Source organism: Natator depressus, chromosome 21 (assembly GCF_965152275.1).
Source record: "Natator depressus isolate rNatDep1 chromosome 21, rNatDep2.hap1, whole genome shotgun sequence".
Lineage (NCBI taxonomy): Eukaryota > Metazoa > Chordata > Testudines > Cheloniidae > Natator > Natator depressus.
The window spans coordinates 4,462,892-4,484,823 of record NC_134254.1 but is presented as its reverse complement, the minus strand read 5'-3'; the positions used below and the strand labels follow the sequence as shown (position 1 = coordinate 4,484,823).

General features: G+C 44.4%; 1 protein-coding gene across 2 annotated transcripts in view; it reads right to left on the bottom strand.

The window, feature by feature from the left end:
* The window catches only part of PLXNA2 (plexin A2), a 312,031-nt gene that overhangs the window by 157,595 nt on the left and 132,504 nt on the right, over positions 1 to 21,932 (bottom strand). For both annotated transcript variants that reach the window (XM_074936273.1, XM_074936274.1), the window contains exon 4: positions 10,098 to 10,232. In XM_074936273.1, the coding sequence (XP_074792374.1) occupies positions 10,098 to 10,232 (135 nt within the window). The remainder of the gene's footprint in view (positions 1 to 10,097; positions 10,233 to 21,932) is intronic.

The window sequence follows — 21,932 nt, the reverse complement described above, 5'->3', positions numbered from 1 at the left end:
TATCCATAGATCAATCTAAGAATCACTGCCCTACTCATGTTTAACAGAGTTGGTCAAAAAAATGGCCTTTTTAGAAAATGAAGCACTTTCTGGAAGTTGTTTGTTTTTTTACCCAAAAGATTCATTTTTCATGAAAAGGATTCATGACTTCTACCATCCAAATGCTTTTTTTCCTGAAGGTTTTGAGTTTTTTTAAACACAAATGTTGATAAATTGGAATAAAAATTTTGTGAAAAAAATTGAATAATGGGTATGCTGAGAAACCTGCAAAATGGAAACAACTTCAAAATGTTAGACGCATTTATTTTCACATTTTCTGACCCACTCCAATCTTTAACTCAACACCAACAATATTTGGAGGGCGAGAAGAATCTAAATGTTTTGTGGGGATGTTTCTGCTAATGTGTGAAAAAGATGGCAAGAGTTCAAGAGGTTAGATGCCCTGACTCCACTTACTCTCACAGTGAATTGTCAGCCCAGCGCAACTTGGCCTTAGATGGGTCAGGATTTACTACCCAACTGGAAGGCTGGACGTGAAGTGGGACGGCGTAATGGTACCATGGGAAGCCTAGCTGGCTACTTCAACAGGCTTTTTAACTACAAGTTATTCCTTGTAGAAGAAAAAAGGGTATTCAACTTCATTAGTAGTTTGCTTTAAGCACAAGGGAGAGCATTACTTTGCATTTGGGGTAAGATTTTTCACAAGCACTTTAATGACTTAGGAGCTCAATGCCCAGTGATTTTCAATGGGACGTGTGCTCCTAAATCACATTTGAAAATCTCACTCTGTCATTAAAACTGTGTATTTCTCCTGAAGAATAGAGCGATGCAAAATATGGTGGGTGTGGTCCACAGGAGGTTCATCCAAAACACTCTAGTATCTCACCTGTAGCTGTGTTCATGAACACTCCTTTCTATAGCTGGTCGGAAAGTTTTCCATCATAACAGTTTTCTGTCAGGAAATGCCGTTTGGAATTTTTTTGCAAAACCATATTGATTTTGATGAAATTTCATGTAGGGAAAAATATTGGCATTAGATCAAAACCCAGAGAGTTTTGGCACAGATTACACTCTGAACCAAGAATTGGCCCATATCTATCCAGAAAGGCTGTGTGACCCCCAAACCTATCCAGCAATTTGGGGCCACTCCTACCCTAGCAAGAAAGAGAAGCGTCCACTCCTGTCTTGCAGACTTTTTGGCAAACTTGTGGGGAATTTTGGGTTTGTAACCAACCGTCTAAGGTGGACAAGCTGCACATGAGACGTGATAAGTCCTACCTTACCCAGCATTTACGAGCACAGAAACTGCAGCTTTGCAAACTGGATGCTTGGTTCAATTTGAGAGGAACAGTGAATCTTTAGGTAAATTGGATTCTGAGTGCGTGCACCTGAATCCAACCAGGCCAGTCTCCCTGCTTTACTGGACTGAACATTGCTAAGATTATGCCCAGTGAACTAGCTGTTCAGCAAACAGATAATAGAGTTAAAATTTTAATCAGTTTGTTGTCCCCCCCTTTATGACTCCAGATTTTTTATTAATCTTGTGCATTTTTATTGCGTTTTCTCAGTTTTCTTCAGGACACCCGCAGTATTTATGGCCTCTCTGTCCAGGATTGATGTTACGTCCTTGTTTTTCTCAGTCCCCGCTCCAATTCCAAACCCTTTTAAATCATCTAGGCATCTTCTGCCCTCCTCCCCCTCCACTCAGTTCAAAGCAAAGAGCTTATCACAGGATCTATATGTCTTGGAGTTACAGGATGGAGAGTTATACCACAAATTATTCCCAGAGACTCCTGCCGGTCTGCAGCTCCTGACATGGGATATTTGCTAGGCAAATATTTCACAGCTAACAGAAGAGACACAGACCGTTTCTTCACATAAAGCCCTAATGGGCCATCGTGCAGTTGCACTATGTTTTATTCCTATTCTGCAAATAAACAGGGCAGTAAGCAATTGCCTGATGTAACCTTGCTTATGAGAGTTTGCAATCCCCTCCCCCCATTCTATTGCAACTGATCTGTAAAGCATTATAATGGTAGGGAGGAGGCTGGATGGCAGAGGGGGTTAGCTCACTTGCCCTTTAACCCCAAATTCACACACACACATGTATGTACATATATACACCCCATGAGTGCACTGGTCCATCTCTCAGTGTGGCTCAGTGACAGAACTCCAGCTTTGTGTTGTGACTAATGGCAGCTTTTGTATTTCTATGGTGCCTTCTGGCATTAAAGTGGTCTGCAAACTAACTAATCCTTGGAGCACCCTGGTAAGCTAGTACTTTCCACAGTTTGTGGATGGGGAAATTGAGGCAAAGAAAGGGCAAGTGTTTGGCCCAATAACATGCACAGTGGCAGAGATGAGAATAAAATCTGGGAGTTCTTGTCTTCTAGTTCCATGCCCAGTGTGCTGCCTTTTGCATGCACCTTGATTAAGGTAACTGAAGGTAAATATCTGGACTTCACTCATTGAGACAGGCAGACAAGAGAGAGAGAGAGAGAGAGAGAGAGAGCGTGCAAGGAATATATAAGCAAGTGGCCGCAAACTATAAAGGAACAGAAATTAGAATAAACCTGGGTACTGATTAGAAAACCACCTACTCCCTAATCTCCTTCCTTTTACAGCTGCCTATTGTGGAACAAGAGACCTGAGACAAGCCCCCTAGAGCAGATGTTAATTAACTGCTACCGGTCAAACCTACCTGGCATGTGCATATTGTAACCCATTACAGCTTCAGACGAGGTTGAGAGGAAATCTCTGTTGGCACATAAAACAGCTCTCTCCACCCCTTTCATTCAAATAACCTTCAAGAATCAATCTCTCCACCTCCCTGGCTCTTCCATGGCAGAGTTCACCTGCCTCCCACTGGCTCTGAGGGAGAAGGCCCATCATTTATATGGGCAGGCAGGGGCTCAGTCCGTTCTCTTCTTTGACTGCCTTGCCCTTCTTGTTGGGACGTGAGGGGAATCTATAGGGGCTGGCATTAATCTTTTCCACCTCCCACCAAATGACGGGAGGGAGTGCAGCTCTGCTCATAATATTCTGCATAAGGGTCTCTGAACTACATCAGACTAGTATAAAAATGTCACATAAGCCATGAGAAATCACTCATGTGCTCTGTTGCCCCCCCCCCACCCCTTTAAAATTATTTCTAAAGGTAAAAATGGGATACCCACCAGCGATTCCCAATCAGGTAAGGATGAAAGGGCATGATGCAGGATTTGGGAACCACAGAGGCCGGACTCTCATTTACATGAAAGTCCCTTTACTCTGCTCAGGTGGTGCCAAGAAGCCCTAATGGAGTTTTACACCCACTTGCACTTCCAGATGTGAAAAGGGCAGTGTATCTCCATCTATGGCATTTCCATGACTCTTGTCACTGAATATCTGAGCCTCACAGTCATTCATGGATTTTATCCTCTCTCGAATGGATGATTTTTATTTCTATTATGGTAGTGCCTAGGAGCTCCAGGTCCTTGCCCCAAAGAACTTCCAAACTAACTAACCAACCAACCAAGGATGAGTTTGCTGGCAGGAATGTTCATGAAGGCAACAAAGTTTACATGGATACTGAAGAATGTTTACGGGAGATAAATTTTGGATTTGGAAAGGCAAGTGTTCTTCCTAGAAATCTCATTCTAAAAGTTATACTCCTCCAATCAGGGAAGAGAAACATATATCAAGTGACCTACGCATCCAATCAAAATACGAACAAGCTACAAATCAAGAGTTATTCAAAGAAACTGTTCAGAAAATAACAAAGCACAAATAAACTGGAGGAAAAAGCACAATCTGTTCACAGACAGGAAGAAGGAGGTGAAATCCAAAGAAATTACTTGCTATGACTTGTTCATCTTTCTCTGTTTACAGGTCAAGATCCTTCTAACTGCTGCTGTTGCACACTATACGTAGTGTCTGGCAAACTATCACTAATAAATAATAATTAATAACAGTAATAATACCACCGCCACCACCGCCTAGTTCTTGTCGAGCACTTTTTCATCAGTAGATCTGAAAGCGCTTCACAATCTTTAATACATTTATCCTCACACCACCTCTGTGTCAGGGCAGTGCTATTATCCCCTTTGTGCAGATGTGAAACTGAGGCACAGAGAGGCTAAGTGACTTGCTGAAGGTCACAAAGGAAGCCTGGGTCACTAATTACAAAGTTTCTGCAGTCAGAATTTAGCTGACAGCTTTTATATAAATTAGAAAGAGAAAAGACCTAGTAAGCCCCATTTCCCCTGACTAGTTCAGGATTATCCTCTACAACCAACTGCAGTATTGTGCTCAGCCCTTTATAAAATATCTCATCAAGCCTCATCTCACTAGACTGTAAGCTTCTTGGACCAGGGGTTGTCTTTTGCTCTGTGTTTGTACAGCACCCAGCACACTCTTGGTCAGGGATCTATTTGCTACTGTAATAGAAATAATAATATTAGCTCTGCATGACGAACAGGAAGCAGAGCATCTGTGGGCCTGGTTATCCCGATGCTTACATCAGTTTCACACCAGTCTACGTCCATTCATTTCAATAGTTGCTCATGATTTACACAGATGTAAGTGGTGGGCACAATCAAAGTTGCTGTTTATAAAAGTGCAGCTTTGACTCAAAGGTGGACAGAAAGCAGACATATTGAGTAAGAAGGGGTTACAACCTTGCAGTCATAAAATTTCTCCTGCCCTGCAGGGTAAATTTAATTGAAAAGCTCTGAGTTTCGTTTATAAAAAGGTGATTCCCTTCATGACAGGTGGACAATTAAGGCTCCAGGGCTGCGTTTTTATAAAGCCTCTTTACTAACTATAACTATCACTTTAAGGGTGTTCCCAGCAAACCGCAGTCAGATCCTGTCCGAAGAGGAGGAAACCTCGGAGCCTTCCTTACACATGCAGACACTGTCGGTGTTGGGTTTATGATAGATTTACCACTCGAAAGAAAAGTCTTTAATTCAGAGGCTCGTGGCAGATCCCAGACATTTATGACTGCTCTGCTCTCCCAGTGTCATTGACCCCTCAACTGCGGCTTAATCATTGCAGACACATCCAAGGTGGAACACGTCCACATATGCTGCTGAATGTACAAGGTGCATCCTTCTGCCTCGTTTATTTCAGCAGGAGTCAGTGAAGCAGAGGGAAGGGCCAGCAACAGCAAGGACCTCAAATTCAGAATTTTATTTCATTAAAAAAAACCTGCTAATTGAATTTAGGTGCCTGTAAAAAATGAGAGGCAGTTTATGCTGGGCACAGAGCTAAAACTGGCATTCCCTCACCACAGATGTGCCAATGCATCTTAGTCTTGATCTGCAACACCTCCTGCTATTCCAGTCCTGAAACACCACGTAATTCTGCCAATGCATCTCAACCCTAACCTACAGCACCTCCTGCTATTCCAGCCTTTGGACATTGCATATGTGCCATGCATCTCAGTCCTGATCCGCAACCATTGGAGTTACTCCAGCACTGGCTCCCGACGGAGCTCTGCTAATACAGTTTGCCTCCTCCTGCTGTTTAAGTCCTGTGCAGCCTGTTAGCGGAAACATTGCTTGGTGGAACGGTGCTGAACTTTTGGGGGATTGAATTTCTGCTATAGACACACTTCTCTTATAACCTAAGAGCTATTTAGGGCAAAGTGTACAGAGGACGAAGGCTGCACCCCACGTAACACAACCTAATAATAATTTCTAAAGCATACATTTGACAGTACCCTGAAGACAGCCCTCAAAATGGAGTTTCTCTTTCCTTGCGTGCCTTTAAACTGGGCTGTGGAGTCGTTGGTGCTGCTCCTTTACTGTTAAAAGACGTGAGAGAAATCAAATAGTCTGCACTGGAAAAAGCTGGTGACAGAACATGAAAGGTGCACATGTGGACTGTAGCTAAGTTAGAGTGAACTGCCACCACTGGGAAGTGTGGGGGTGGGGCAATGAGACAAAAGCCGTTGTGAAGGTGGAACCACCATACATCCTATGGCACTCCAGGCTCTCGGATTAGATACCTGTTCTTTCCAATTCATTTAAGCGTAAACCTGATACCAGCCACCTTTAAATGTGCAAGAAGATGAGCTTTTTGTTGGAAAACATCCCCACTTTGATATGGCTTCTTGATTCTGTGTAATACTAACCCAACACAGATTCTTTTATCTCACTCCTAGTTTGCACGAGTATCATCAGTGGTGTTGGTGAAGACACACAACTCAAAGAACAGCTAAACAAGCAGGAGAGTGCATGTGTTTTGGTGGACCCTACAAAAATGGTGGGGTTTAAAAAGTTGGTTACAGAGAGATGCTAAATATCTGTTTAAAAGGGGAAAGAGTAACATGTATCACAGAATCTGGATGACCTTCCCCACCAGAATAAATAAATAATTTCTGGCAGCTCTACTTCAAGGTTAAACTACCTGTCCATGTCCCTTTAACTTGGGTAGAAATTTCACAGTGTTTTCCTCTGGGACTCAAGACCTTTAAAGACATTTTTATTATGCGTTTTCAGTTCTTTTAAAGGCATTTCCCACTATTTACAGCCTCACAGCTTTGGCAATTGATGGGCCTTTCTGCTTTTCTCAGTACTGACCCCTTTTAAATCACTGGGCACCTTTTCTGCACAGGATTCAAGGAAAAAAAAATTACCCAGCATATTTTGCTGAACTATCACATCACCAGGATATAGGGATGCAGGGTCGTAAGGAGAAAGACTGCTGGAGAATTCCATATAGAATGATGTCCTATGATCTCTAATACCAAATCACGAACCTTTACCACTTGGGCTACGGGAGTAAGGGCTCCCCCTCTCCCCCAGTGTAAATTAGGAGACTAAATACTTTTGGGGATTTGGGCCTAAGTCAGGTAAGTAACCGGGAACGCAGCAGGCCTCTATCATTACTGGATTACTAACATGGGAGACACATAATAGCCATTGCCAGTGCAATGCACATACATCTACAGCTCATAATGGAATTTACGCTCCAGGTATGTTTCATTATTTACTAATTCTCTCCACATTATTTTGCTTCACAATTAAGCAAATTAGAAACTTTGATGAATATTTAGGCCCTCTCACCTCATAAGAGATGAGTTGGAGGCATCCATGCTGGATTTCCCTTGGAAACCTATTTCAAACTCAAGTTGTTTTTTCTCCTGTCTATGGGTGTGCGTGAGAGATGATGTGGCCCCAGGAAAACGATCGCAGCATCCATGTTTCAAATTGGGGCATTCAATTTTAGAAAAGTCACACAGCTCCTTGCAATATTTAGTTTCTCTGCCTGGGCGTAGCATCGTGGACTCAGTGCCAAATAAAATAAACGGAATAAATTGGCTAATCCAGTGGCCTAGTGCATTCTGGGAAGAAGTCCTAAATTTGTAGCTATTTATAGTAGTTTCTATTACTAAGTTGCTATAATTAGATGACTTAATTAACTACAGGGATGTTCTTTTTAGGGAGAAAAATTCCCTGCTCCTTCTATAAACCATTTATTCTCTGGCATTAAATAACTTTCGAGCTAGAGAGTATATTTTCCTCCCGCCTCCTTCTTTGCTCTGACCTGGTTCACAGATGATCTTTTGCAAATGACAATGAACTAGCTAGTGTGACTATAATACTACTACCTAGCAGTTATACAACACTTTTCATCTGTAGATCTTAAAACACTTTACAAAGGAGGTCAGTAACATTATCCCCATTTTACAGATGGGGAAAATGAGGCACACAGAGAGAAATCAACTTATCCAGAGTCACTCAGCAGCCCAGTGGCAGAGCCAGGAACAGAACCCAGGTCTTTTGAATCCCAGTCCAATGCTCTGTCTACTAAGCAACACTGCCTGTTGTGTCACTGCCTTCTAGTGGATGGACATGGAATGGCTCACATATGTATCATGGGCTCTATAATGCAAACAGCTCGTGGAGATTCACCTTTAATTGAAGTGGAAGTGGCCTGTGTTTTTACTGTAGGAGGATCTGGGTTCTATCACTGAGGCGCTCTTAGTGGCCATGATGTGTAGCATGGTGTAGAATAGCACAAAGCACATAGGTGATTATACATTTGTTACAGTGTTGATTTAAAACCTCAAGACCTTTTGTAATACCTCCCACTCTCATTCTTGTTGGGGAATTTCACAGGCACACTACAACATGGCGGGCTGCAGCCATGGGTTTGAAAAAAACACATTCTGACAAGTAACCTGACTCTTCTAAGTTGCTGTGGTCCCAAGTGATAAGGATGTGATTGTGATCCCTAGTACAGCCACCTTCTAGCGGTGCCATTCAGATGTAAGGCTCTGAATAATTCCAGGAGGCGGCTGAGGAGGTCAGAAGGAATTCAGCTGCGAAGGAAATGCAGGTGCCCTTCCTTCTCGTTGCAGAAGCCGTGGACATCTCCTATTCTAACGGTACGAGACTCAAACTGACTTCCCATTCACCACAGAAATGAGATTAGGGCCTTCGGGTGCGCTGCAATATTAAAACAAGAACACACCCCATGTCATAAATCTGAGACAAGCTCCCAACCCGACTTAGGGTAATGAGTCTTTCGTTACCACCTTTTCAAGCAGGGTGGATGGGGTGGGGGCGGCAGCGCATTTCTGTGCTAACAGGTGCAGCAAGCTCCACATTCAGTATTGTGCCTTGCAGCGACGATGGAGTTAACTCAACATGGAAAAATCCATTGACATCTGGACCTCTTCAGATGTAACCTCCCACTCTCCCCCACTCACAAAGCACCAGCTCTATTAATCTGTATTATATCGTTGTGAGTGATGGCCACTAAAATGCTTCACGGAGTCAGTGAACCCAAGAGCCTGGCTTAGCAGTTGGGACTGCTTGTGTTTCCTCATCTCAGAGAGGAATGGCTCGCACAGCTCTGTTACAGTTGAGGTCCTGTATTATTAACACTGTGTTGGCTCCCTTAAGCAACAGACTCCAGTGGACTGCAGGCCATAAATTTCCGTCGTAATCATTTTAGTCTTGCTTTGTACAGTCTGGTCCCTCTTTTCAGAGGGGCAGTTTATCATGCTCGTAAACAGGTTCAGAGGAAAGGCCCTGCAGACAGTAAATATTGGTGAATCTTAGAGGAGCTGACACAGCCAGGAGGCAATGACTCAGGCGCTGACTTTCTCTCTCTGTATTTCTACTTGAAATCTCACTTTGGTTTGGAGTGAGTTAATAGCCTGACCTCTGATCTGGGCTCACAAGTGAGATGAGTTTTAACTTTGTCAGGCTAGTCTTCTGTGGTGTGAAACAGTCTCCAAGAAATTCTGCCTCATTTATCACAACAAGCTTTTTCTGTTCCAGGGGGTATGGTAGGTCAGGACTGAGGAGCACTGACGGAGCTGAGGGCCTGGGAAGATGCAAGTTAGGACTAAAGTGCATTAGCAGAGCTCTAAGAGTGTAGATAAAGGACTGTATGTGTATCTAACTAAGTACTTAGATGACCCCATCGTATAAGAAATAACCATTAATAGATATATCCTCACAACACCCCCGTAAGATAGGAAAGTATCCCTATTTTAGAGATAGGGAACTGAGGTAAAGACTAAGTGACTTGCCCATGATCACACAGGAAGCCTGTGGCAGAGCCAGGAATAGACAGCAGTTCTCCTGAATGTCAGTCCAGTGCCTGAACACTTAGTTGCATTGGAAGACCTTGCTTGCACAGCATATACCTGTAGCATGTCCTGGCTCCACCCCTGTTTGCAACAATCACTTGTGTTCATAAGCATTTTAAAAAAAATCTCACTCAATCCAGAAAACAAAACAAAAAATCATAACAGGCATTCCAACAAAGCTATGCAAAATCAGCCTCCTGCCAAACTTGCTGAGGGGAATGAATGAGCGAGGCTTGTGCTTGGGACATATTTTCCTAGTAGACCAAGATCCAAATCCCCAAACCATATTTCACTGATGGCAACTCAACCCAATCTCCATTTCTTACAGACAATAGCTTGCTAGCGTGGAGGGAAGTTCTTTCACCCCTCATGCACAGATGGCTGTCTCTGGTCAATTAAGCCTCCTTTGGCACTGTACCTACCTGTACTGACCCCTGAACTGTGCTCAGGTACAGTGCACAGGAGTAAAGCTGCAGCCATGGAAGTGTAGAAGAGCACTGCTTACCTGTCTTTCCGACATGACATACAGATACTTCTGGTCGATGGAGAAGGCCATGTCTCGAAGGATCGGGCTCCCGTCCTTGAAAACTGGGACCATTTCATACTGAATTCCACCATGGGGTGGGCCATCTGCTCGGATCTGAAAAAAGGACAGGCAGATGACAGGTTATGTCACTACAGCTGAATGTGCAAAAGCACGGGCAGGCTAGACACGAAATGCAGAATCCGTGTTTGCATACTGGAGATAAGGCAAGGAACGCTCATCACCAACACGAGGGAGCACGAGTTAAAGCCGAGGAGCTTTCTACATCTCAGTGCAACATTACTTCCACACGCTATGAGAAATCGTGAGACTTCCAGCTAGGAAATGTGGAAGAACTGGGAAGCTGGCATGGTGAAACGGGAACTTCACAGGCTGATCACAATTGTCTCACTCTTACTTTGCTCGCTTCCCATCTGGCTGTTGGATTCAGATGTTGCCTTTTGTCTTAAGCTTAGAATGCAACATCTTTGGGGCAGGGACATCGATCTTTGTATGTACAGTGCTATGGCGCAGTTGGACCCTGGTCTCTGAGTGCTTCCACAATAACAATGACAAATAATAAAGAAAACCTTTCCAGATCCTCAGCTGATATAATTTGTGTCATTCCATTGACTTTATGACTCTACTGAACCTTGGGGAAAAGAAAAGAGATTCAGAAAGAAATGGTCTTTCACCATATGTCTCCTACTGAATCAGAGAAGAGCAATAATACACCCTGGACAACGGAAAAACAAAATCAAACAAACAGGCACTCCACTATTACTTTTAGGCCTGCCCTATACACAGACACTTGGAGCTGGATGTCCAAAAGTGCTCAGCATGCAACATGCACTCAGTGTGAGTTGAGTTCTTTTGAAACTCTGACCATTAAATGCTTGAATGGGAGCTGAGCTCTTCGGAAATCTGATCCGGATTGTGGATGCTAAGGCTGTGAGAAAATTTTGCCCATGGATTCTGATTCTGATCTGATTTATACTAGTATAAGTCCATTGACTTCAGTGAAGTTACTCCTGATTTGTACTGGTGTGAGAGAGGAATCAGGGTCTTTATGTCTATACAGTAACTTTGGGAACATGAGTTATAATACTAAGCCATTTAAAATTATTGACCATCTATGACTTCCCATTTTCCCACAACCCCAAATTCAATATTACATCTGCCAAAACAGGGGAGCGAATAGTTTTTAGGAGTATGATTGGTAAATATTGCATATTTATTTAGAGACAGAAGCTGGATCTGATCTGATTTACAGTGGCCACTCTTCTATTCTAGTCAGGTTCCTATACTGCTCATCACCATGGTATCTGAGCTCTTTTCAGAAGTGCATTAAGTGAAATGACTATCATTTGTCACACACATGTTTCCTTCTGTTTTCCTTTCTTCTCTGACTCAGGGACAAAATTGTGTGTGAATTAAAACACACAGACACACACACACACACAAACTTTGGATATGATTTTCAAAAGCATCTCATTCTAAGTGACTCCAGAGCACACGTCCTTTTGAAATGGGACTTGTGCCTCTTACAATCACTCGTTTGAAATTCACCCTTTGGTGACAGTGGAGCTACCCCCAATGCATCCTGGGTTTGAGAGCAGAACCAGCCCCAAAGTTTCGTGCTATAACAGCATCCAAGAAGAGGACTGACTCATGCTGACTACCATACCCCCTCCCCAGTGGGGAAGTCCTTTAAAATGTTAAGACACTAAGGACTGAATCTGCCATGTTCTGAGATGATATGGTCCTCTGAGATAATATGCCAGATTCACAGGTTCCAGCAAGAAACATCTAGCCAAAGCACAAGCTGCCAAGCGGATGGATAAATAGCTCAGTGGTCACATGGCTTGTTCCATTCGAAGGTCTCCTAGTCTTTTGGTATGGTGATTTGAAGCTGGATGATACAAATCCCTCTCCCTGCAGGAAAACCCTACACAAGTTATAATCAACCCCACTGCTGGTGAAAGGCATGCCGCTGCTGAGATCATACCACCTCTTCCAAAAATTAATAATTTATGACCTTGGGGGCTGGGAGGAGAATAAAACAAACAATTTACATTGTGTCTTTCCTACCAGGATTTGCATATTTAAATAGCCATTTGATTACAACACGGTGTCTACATAACACCAAGCTGAAAACACTGGCAACTGTCAGGCTGGGAGATTAGACCAGCCATGCGAGCCAGTGTCTCCATGGTGCCCACTGATGGCCCAGTGGCTCTCAGTGACAGAGACACTGTTACATGCTGGCCAGCAAACCATAGCATGCACCAGGCACTTTTAAAGCATGTGCACACTGCCCTGCTAGGAAAGGAAAGCACAGGGGGACCAGAGTCTTGGAAAAACCTCATCGCTAAGAAGCCATCTGCTGCAGACTCGTGCTGGGCTGTCTTGCTGGATCCCAGCCTGCTACTCAATTACTCCATGCCTGACTGCTGGAGCTGAGGCATGAAGAATCCAGCTTTGGAGGAGGCTGAATCTTCAGAAAAGGCGATGGGGCTTGTGGAGGAGGCATGAAACAATTCTCATTTATCTCACAGGCAGCATGCATGGGGGGCAGAATCCCTGTCTAGGGATTAGAACTCAGAACTGGGAACCAGGAGAGCCTGGGATCTAATCCTTGACTCTGCTACGAACTCACTGTATAGCCGCTTGCCAAGTCACTGCAGGGGGGATTGTGGGTGGCTCAGCACCCGTGGAAAAATCAGGCCATGTGTCTGAGCCTCAGTTTCCCTGTCTGTAAAATGGGGACAATAACCCTGATCCTCCTTTGTTAAACACTTAAGATATGGTGACCAGATGTCCCGATTTTATAGGAACAGTCCTGATATTTGGGGCTTTTTCTGATATAGGCACCTACTACCCCCCACTTCCTGTCCTGATTTTTCACACTTGCTATCTGGTCACCCTAACCTAAGACCTGTTTGCAAAAGATGCCATGCCAGTGTGAGATGCCATTATCAGACCCATAGAAAAGGGAAGTCACCCGCATCCCATCACTAAATACAGCAACTTGTTTGGAAGAGCCATGGGTGCCTCCCTGCCAGACCAGAACAGCGAGTTGCGTTTGGATGTGCTGACACGTTTATTTTTTGGGTATCTCTCCCGTCTCTTCACCTTTTTAATTTTTTCTTACTAATGAGCAGAAAAGGAACCAAACTGAATCTGAGAAGAAGAGAGAAGGAGTTTGAAATCTGCACCTAAACCCGGATCTGAATTCCATTATTACAGATTCTTTAGCAAACTGCCCCAGACTTTAAGAGTGGGAAAGTTGGATGAAGACAGAGGAGCAAATCCTGTTGTGAATTACAGCGGTGTAAAGACACTCCACTGCCTTCATGAAGTGCAGAGAGATAAGGGCAGAATTTCATCTTGAATTTCCCAGGGACAATGTATAATGTAATGGACTTCCATGGATTGACTCTAGCATTATGCTGCTGTATCTGAGAACAGAGCTGAACACTGTGTCTCTCTGGAGTTCACCAGTAGAGGTGGGTGGGAAATGGATTTTCCATCTCACAAGAACGTTTGTGATTTCTAAACATTTCCTGTTCTTCACTGGGATGAAACTGAGATCTTCCAAATTTGTCATGAAAAACCAGAGAGAAAAAGAGGAGAGCAAGTGAGAACCGCTCCACCCACCCCGGAACCAGTGGTCATGGCACTAATGTGAGAAATGGGAAAACCAAGTTCAGGTCCTTGCTCTGCCTGATTTATGATGGCAAGTCCCTGCTCACGCATGTGCTTTCTCTCTGCTTTTGAGCAGAAATTCCATCCTGGCCCTGAGAAAACCCATCTGATAAAATCCCCTTTTGTGCGGCAAGTTTGGAGTGTGATCCAACAGCCTTTTCTGATGAAAAACTGTTTATTCCAAAAATTCCCAACAAGCTATATTCACCCAGTCCCACTGCATAGTCACTGCAAGCAAGCTTCTCTGTATGCCATCACAGCTATTTAAACAGCAACCAGCACTGAGGTCCCAAGCAGAGCACTGTGAAATCACACGAGGAATAAACAGCAGGAAGCGAATCTCACAGGCTAGAAACGTTTCCATGAAAATATCTGATTAAAGGCAAAATGAGGGGGGAGGGGAATACAGCACATGAAGGAGCAGAAAACTTTCTAAAAAACAACTGTTTTACAAAGTTCGCCCCTGGGGTTTGAGCAGCTCTTTATGTCGCGCCTCTCTCTAGCAATGAGGTCAGACAGGACTAATAAAAAGAGATGCCACCGGACAAACTTACTGCAGTCAATTGTTGGTTGTTGCAAATCAAATTACAATTAAGGGTGGATTTGGCACTATGTTTATGAGTCTGCCCTTTTAAACTAGACAGAGTGGTATCTAGTCAACGGACCAGAGCATTGGGACTCAGGATTGCTGGATTCTAATCCTGACTCTGTCACTGGCTTGGTGCGGGACATTGGGCTTCCCCTTAACTGTGCCTCATCTGCGCAAATGGAGATGAGAATACTGACCTCCCTCAAAGAAGTGGCCAAAGGCTGACTAGTGTTTGTGAAGTGCTTGGAGATTGCTGGATGAAAGGGAAAAGGGAAAGAGCCACAGTATATTGCATGGATGATGAATGCAGAGAACATGCCCCATAAACACTATCAGCCACATGCACCTGATACATTATCGGCTCTTATTCATTTGGGCGGGTACTTTCTACAATACTGATGATTATCCTGCTCTGGAAGGGATGGCAGTGCTGGGATAGCGCTATCAGCCACAATGGTGATGGATTCACCATTACTCACTCTACTTTCTGTTGACACTTGAAACAGACCAAAGAAAGAATTTAAGGCTTGCGGAAGAGCAAGAGTCCCATGATGCTTTGCAGTTAAGCTAACTTCAAGGAATGGAATTTTTCTAAGTAACAACTTTTAGAAATTGCTGCAACAGATATCATAGGATTATTAACCACAAATATGTGTCAAAGGTATGAAGAACTGAACAAACCATGTGACCACTGAGCTATATATCCAATATCCATCTGCTTGGCAGCTTGTGCTTTGGCTAGATGTTTCTTGCTGGAACCTGTGAATTTGGCATATCATCTCAGAGGACCATATCATCTCAGAACATGGCAGACTCAGTTGTTAGTGTCTTAACAACATAACCCCGCAACAGGGAATATGCAATGACTAACTAGATGGTATCAAGGCAGTGGCAAAGCTGCAAGGGAACAGAGGACTTAGAAAATAACCTGTGATAAGAAGTATATACTAAAATGAGGAAGTGGATAATGGTTGGAATGATATGCAATAATAAGGGTATACTTGCCCTAAGCAAACAGGAGGAAGACCATCTGAAGTCTGAATGCAGGCTGTCAGTGGACTACAGAGCAGTTCCTTCACAGGTGTTGGGAACTGTATGTCTCTCTGTATATGTGCTATCTGTACTCTTAATCAGTACAAGCAATCAAGTGATTAATATGAGGTTTCTTATTATTAAACCAATCTGGACTTGAGAGAAACCCTCTCACTAAACATATACTCACAATTAAATCAGTATTTATCAATTAATTGGTTATCAATTGGTCATCGATTGACAAATTATTAATAATCAGTTATTAACATTTGTGTTCACTATAGCACGTTAGTGGGGCATAAAAAAGGCATGGTATCATGAATCACAGAGCCCCTCCAGTGTATGGCTGGTATGAAATAGGCACACGGTCCTTCAGGCTTCCTATTGCCATCTTTCTTGTTGAAAGTTTCCTGCTCTGCAGGGTGAATTCCACTGAACAACACTGAGTTCCTGTTAAATCAACAGCCCAAAATCACACTTTCCCTTCCCTCAGGTAATGTCCAAAACGTCAGCTCTTTCTGACCTTAGCGCAGGGGGAAGTTGAAGATTCCAGGACTGTACCTCAGTCATTTAAACTGAGGTGCAAAATCAATCCCACACTGCTCCTTTCCTCCTGGAGTCCTTGCATCAGCACAAGCTGCCAGGAGCCATGCAATTGATCTAGTGCCCTCTATAACCTCCCTACTCAGTTAGTGACTTGCCTTTACCAGCTGCTATGTCTCCAAGCCTAAAATGTTCTCTCAGCATCTATCTTCCTCCATCTCTCTCTCTCTCTCCATCCACCCATCATTAAACTAGCTGTTTAAAGCTGTTTCCACGGCAACTGTCTCTAAAGTCCCTCTGTAAAAACGTCTGATTGTAATTTGTGATGCATTTACTGGCAGCTGCCAGGCCTGCCGGGGTGGCAACTTTCACTCACAGAGACACAGCCTGACTGGAGTCTACGAAGAGGACACACTATCATTTCCCACTGTTCTCCCATTTCCTTGACCAATAGACATGCCTCTTCCTAGTCATCCTAGAGACAGGGAGGCCTCATGGATAAGGCACTGGACTGGGACTCAGGAGATCTGTGCTTAGTTCCAGCATTGCCACGCACTCCCTGTGTGACCTCAGGCAAGACACTTAATCTGTGCCTCAGTTCCTCCTCTGTAAAATGGGGATAACAACTCCTCCTCCCTTTCCCCGCCCTTTTTTCTCAGCAAGCCACAAACTCTGTGGTTTGTGGTCTCTTACCATGTGTATGAACAGAACCTAACAGTGGCATTTCGCAAGACTGCTCGCCAAATGAATGGTTAGGGCATGGAGTACATGCAGTTCACATCGACTCAGTCTAGCAATATCAGTAGAATAAATGCATGCATATGAGAGAGAGAGAGAGAGAAAGCTCTGTAGTATCTAAAGGGTTAAAACTGCAAAGGGGTTTAGGAGGGGAGGTAACCAGCCAGATGAGCTGTGTGGCACTCACACAGCTGGTTGCTTTTAATCTGCCCTCTGAGCTGCTATTCGCCTGTAGAGAGTCAGTTATATTAAACTCTGTGCCTTGAGCAAGATTTGTCAGCTCAGGTACAAGAGCTCTGAGAATGGTTACAAGAGGCTGTGGGGGGCTGGGCAGGGAGTGCACTAATTGCAATGGCTGAGAGTGAGGCAGCTGCAAGCAGGATGTGTGGTCTGAGTTCATGTGGGCTTGGGCTGCTGGAGAGAAACACCATAAATATTCACCACCTTTCAAAAGGGAGCCCGCTCTCCTAGGGAAGAGGCATTCACTTCAGCTCCATTTCTCTCTGTAGCTGGCTCCTCCTTTGTGCTGTTGTTACATGCACTAAACTGCCGCCCTTCACCTCTCCCAGAATCTGGGCTGTGGTTCCTCCTCAAATATTCCCTGTTTTTTTTTCCCACTCAGGGCCTGAAATATCAATCACCCTATATATAAATTCCCAGGGATCGTTCACCCCAATACGCCCCTTCGGAGGATACTCACGCACCAGCTAAAACTGCTTCTCTCCTTTCTGATTGGCCACAGAGGGCCACTCTCCTCCCTCCAGCTCAGAGACCTGAGAAGCCATTTCGTTCTTAGGGTGTCCAGTAGCTCAGACTTCTCTGGCAATTGTCCCTGCCCCCAGAACCAAGCACAAAATCTCTGAACTCCAGCTGCCTGCCTTGTGTCACGAGAGCCCTTCCCTCATTCTTCTCACAAGACAACCCCAAAACCAGGTGTCTCGTGCCACAACACCCAACCAAGCAGTGGAAGGTGCATCCGTTAGACAGAACACTCTCCTCCTGACAGTTTGGTTTCCTTGGCAACAAATCATGATGTCACAATGGAAAAAATGATGACTTCAGTGAATGGGGAAGGAGAAAAAGGGATCAACTCCATGGCAAGAAGCTTTTGTTGATATTTGGAGTGAAATAATTTCCCGAGCCAACTTATGAGCATTCGTGCTGCAGCACGAGCCTTTCCAGTGTCTGGCAACTGTGTCAATAAACACGATGCCACAGACACCAGGAAGAGGAGACCTAGTTTAGTGTAGCACCTGGAGCCCAGGAATGCAAGGCACAAACTCCAAAGCCTGAGCATGCAACACCGGCCTTTCTGCATGTTCAGCAAAGATCTCTTTCCTACTACTCTGCCTGTGCGTCGCAGCACTGATTGCGAATGAAACACTACGACCTTGTCCAAAGTCACAAAGCGAGGCTGCGCCTGATCAGTACCTAGGTCAGATACCTCTAGGGGGCTCCCAAGCGGTGGTGGTGTTGATTCAGGATGTGGTGCTTGCAATATTTACTCAAGCTCTTCGGCGCACAGAAGAGAGGAGGAGGATGAGGATGGAGCAGAGGCTCTGGGATTTGGCTGCGAATCAGAGGAGTCACCTGGGATGGATATAGCTCTTTCCTCAATCACTCTTGATGTGTGTTTGCAAATATGCTTGAAAAGCGCCAAACAACACACTCTGCAAAGCCAAATATCAGTGCTGGCTCAGAGTACACAGGGCCAGCAAAACGCGCACACACGATGAAACAGAATGCATTTCAATTCAGAAATTGCAGTTCTTCAAAAGGCATTGTGGAGATTTATGTGGCTAATACCCCTACAATACAGACTGCAGGCATAAGCTCTGCATTATCTTAAGAGATTAGCAAAATACCATATTGTGTCATGTATATGTTGCAGTGTAGCGCCCCCGGTGACAGTGTATGATCCATTTAGGGCTCTAATATGACATGAAGCTCCTACTTGCCTATTGTATCAATGCTTCCGCTATGTATTTTGCCTGGCGTTACAACGATTACTGTACCAAAGCGAAGATTCATCTGGATCTCCTTCCAGTTCCTCCCAGCAGGCTCCCTTTAAAGGGCATTGACACTCTTTGTGGGAACTTTCTATGATTAAATTACTTGTCTCTTTTCATTATGAGTTTTTCAATTAGACTGAATCTCCTGGTTAAGCGCTCAGTGCCAGAAAAACATCAGCATCAGTCTCTGTCCACGAGGACGGACTTCCTGCCTCAGATCCGAAGAGCAACGCAAGGCCAGTCGATGTTCACTTTTCAAGAGTTGCAGCTACTTTTTCCACGTGCACACAAGAGAAAATGGACTCAAAGGCATCTGTATTGTTAGCTACCTACTGTAGGTGTGACATGCCCTGGAGAGACTCTGCATGTGCACAAAAGGTATGCTGCTGAAATGACTCTCCAGGTAAGAAGGCGAGGGGCACTGGGTGTGTCACTTGCTCCTCTGCTATTTGCATATAACAGTGGCAAAGCAAAAAGCACCAGCAGCCCTGGAGCCTTTCCTGCTGGGGTTTCTAGCCCTGCAGGGTGAATTCCATCGAACAGTGTTATGTTTCTGTAAAATGGATATCCCTGATGGTGTTTTAGAGGCTTTGGAACTGTACACCAGTGTGTCACTGCATCTATTACTGGAAATGAAAAACAAAGCAGCACAGAAACGCCTTCTGCTCCTGATGCCTGTCTTTGCAGAATTAATATGACGACTTATTCTGTACTTTCAGCTGTATGAGGCCGCTCTCATGACGTCTTGCTTTGGTGATGGGAAAACCTTCCATGGAGAACAACATGATTCTGGCTGGAGCAAGCAAAGGCCTACAATCCTACCAGGCCTTTCCCACCCCACATTCGCTACAATTCTGTGGACTTTTCCCTGCCTAGTCCTGGTGCTGAACGAGGATTCTGCGAACAAGGGGTTCAGCAATGCAAGCACTCCCCAAAGACAGGATGAAATAAACAAACATCAGCCAGAGACCTCCTGTGTGTGGCTCTTTCAAACAATCTCTGCAGAGGGTATTTACATTTGCTAATCCAATTTAATTAAACTGGGCAGTTCTGCAATCATATCAAGCTTAAAAAGGAGGTGAGATGCACATGGTGAAAGAGTATTTTTGCCCTCCAGTGAACTCGCTTTTTCAGTCCCATTTTCCTATTTAAAGGTAACCCATGCTGAGGGGTTGCATATTATCAGTGCTCCCATATCATCTGCCTTTACAATGCCCACTGAGACATTAAATGCAGCATTCTGAAGTACTGGCGATTCTGGCACCCTAATACAGTGGGCTAAATCTGCACAGTGCAACCTCAATCTGTACAATGAAACCCACAGCTCCCCATACCGCTCACAGGGAAGCATGGCCCAGAGAGATTACAAGTTGCTTCATAAAATACTCCAACAGCTCTTTGGACCCAGTTCAGAATTATCCTGTGAGGACAAAACCTGACTCAGCTGTCACTGAAGTCAGTGGCAAATCTCCATCAACCAATTAATCCCCCCAACATTGCTGTGAGCTAGGTTAGTACCTTTTTACAGGAGCCTATGAGGAGGCATAATAAGGTCAAGTGACTTGGACAGAGGCATAAGACAAATCAGTGGCAGAGCTGGAAACACAACCCTGGAATCCCAACTCTTAGGTGCCCCAGTTCAACTGCTAGATGACATTCCTCTCCATTTATACCTGAGACTTTATGGGACTGAGATGATAAATGGGGCAAAACCCAACCCTAAAGAATTTGGGCCTCAATTCCCCATCTAACCCTTTGTTCTGACATAGGAAGGAACAATAGTGGTGTGATTAAATACCCAGTCCTCTGCGTGGGAAGTTTCCCTCTTGAAATTAAAGTGAAATAGTAATCCTATTAAGTGTCTTTCCTTTAAATCATAGAGATGTCCGTGAGGAAATTAATGACAACCTGTTACGCGCACATTCAATTCAAATCAGTGTATCCAATTACCTCTATTACCTGGAGGCCCCCTCATATCCCAGTCTCTTTCGCTCCTGTCATATTTTCTCTATTTAGCCCTAAATTATGGTGGAATAGAGTCATTCTTGGTGGCTTCTTCTCCATTTCTCCCCCGAAGATGTTATTGGGTAGGCATCAATATGGGGTTCATTTCTAAAGGTCACCAATTTGCCATGCTTAATGGCTAGTAGAGAGAGAGACCCTCAAGAGCAAAATGAGCAGCAAAGTTCCCCTCTCCAAAGCATGAGAAAAATCCATCAACTGCAGAGCCACGTTGTTGTGCTAGAGATTAATTCCCTGCAGGTTTCCCTTTTTGAACCTTTAGAGGATCACCTGGGAAGGAGTCAGTACTGTTAAGAGCCCCACGCAAAAAGCTCTGCAGATGAAGCCATTTGCAGCACACAAGTGGTTACATTGGACCTACAAAACCCAGCAACTATGCTACATGTTCTTGAGCCCCATCTACTAGCAACTTATCTATTAGTTATATTTACACAGAGACATAGACATAAAGCACTCTTGTAACAAGTACCATAGGGAGGTCCATAGATAGGGCTAACGCAGAGTAGCAAGGCTCCCAATGTGAGAGAGCGCAGTAGAGCATTCGGCTGTGGGGCGAAGGGGCTATGTCTCTCTCAGGGTCCAGATCAGTGGCAGAACCTCCGTGCTGCACATAAGTGTCAATCGGACAGCTGCAGAGCCAGGATTGAAAACCTGCAGTGGCTCTCAGGGCTCAGTGCCAGCCACACTCACTCCCCTTCAGAATGAAATCAAATATAGAGAAAGGGGTCTGTACTGCTGCAATAATCCCATCATGCTACAGTACGCATCACTGCAGCGTCTGAGCATGTCACAGAGCCAAACTGAACAGCTCCATGGGTAAGGAGGTGTTATCCCCATTTTGCTGATGAGGAAACTGAGGCACAGGGAAGGGAAGTGACTTACTAAGGTCACCAAATTAATTTTACTGCTTGTTTTACACAGCAAGTGATTGGGTCAGCTGAGAACAGAACCCAGATGTCGTGACTCCCAGCCCTTAATCAGATCCTTCTTCATCTTCAGATACTGCCGAGTCTTCAGCTCCACGCCAGTGGCTATGGTTCATCGGGATGCCGCCATTCCTCTCAAGACAAAACAGAAGCAGCTGGTAGGTCCAGGGGCCCTTTGATATGAGGAGTCATAACTATCCTGACCAAAAGCACCATGAAGGCTGATGCGTCTTTACTTGCTTCCTGC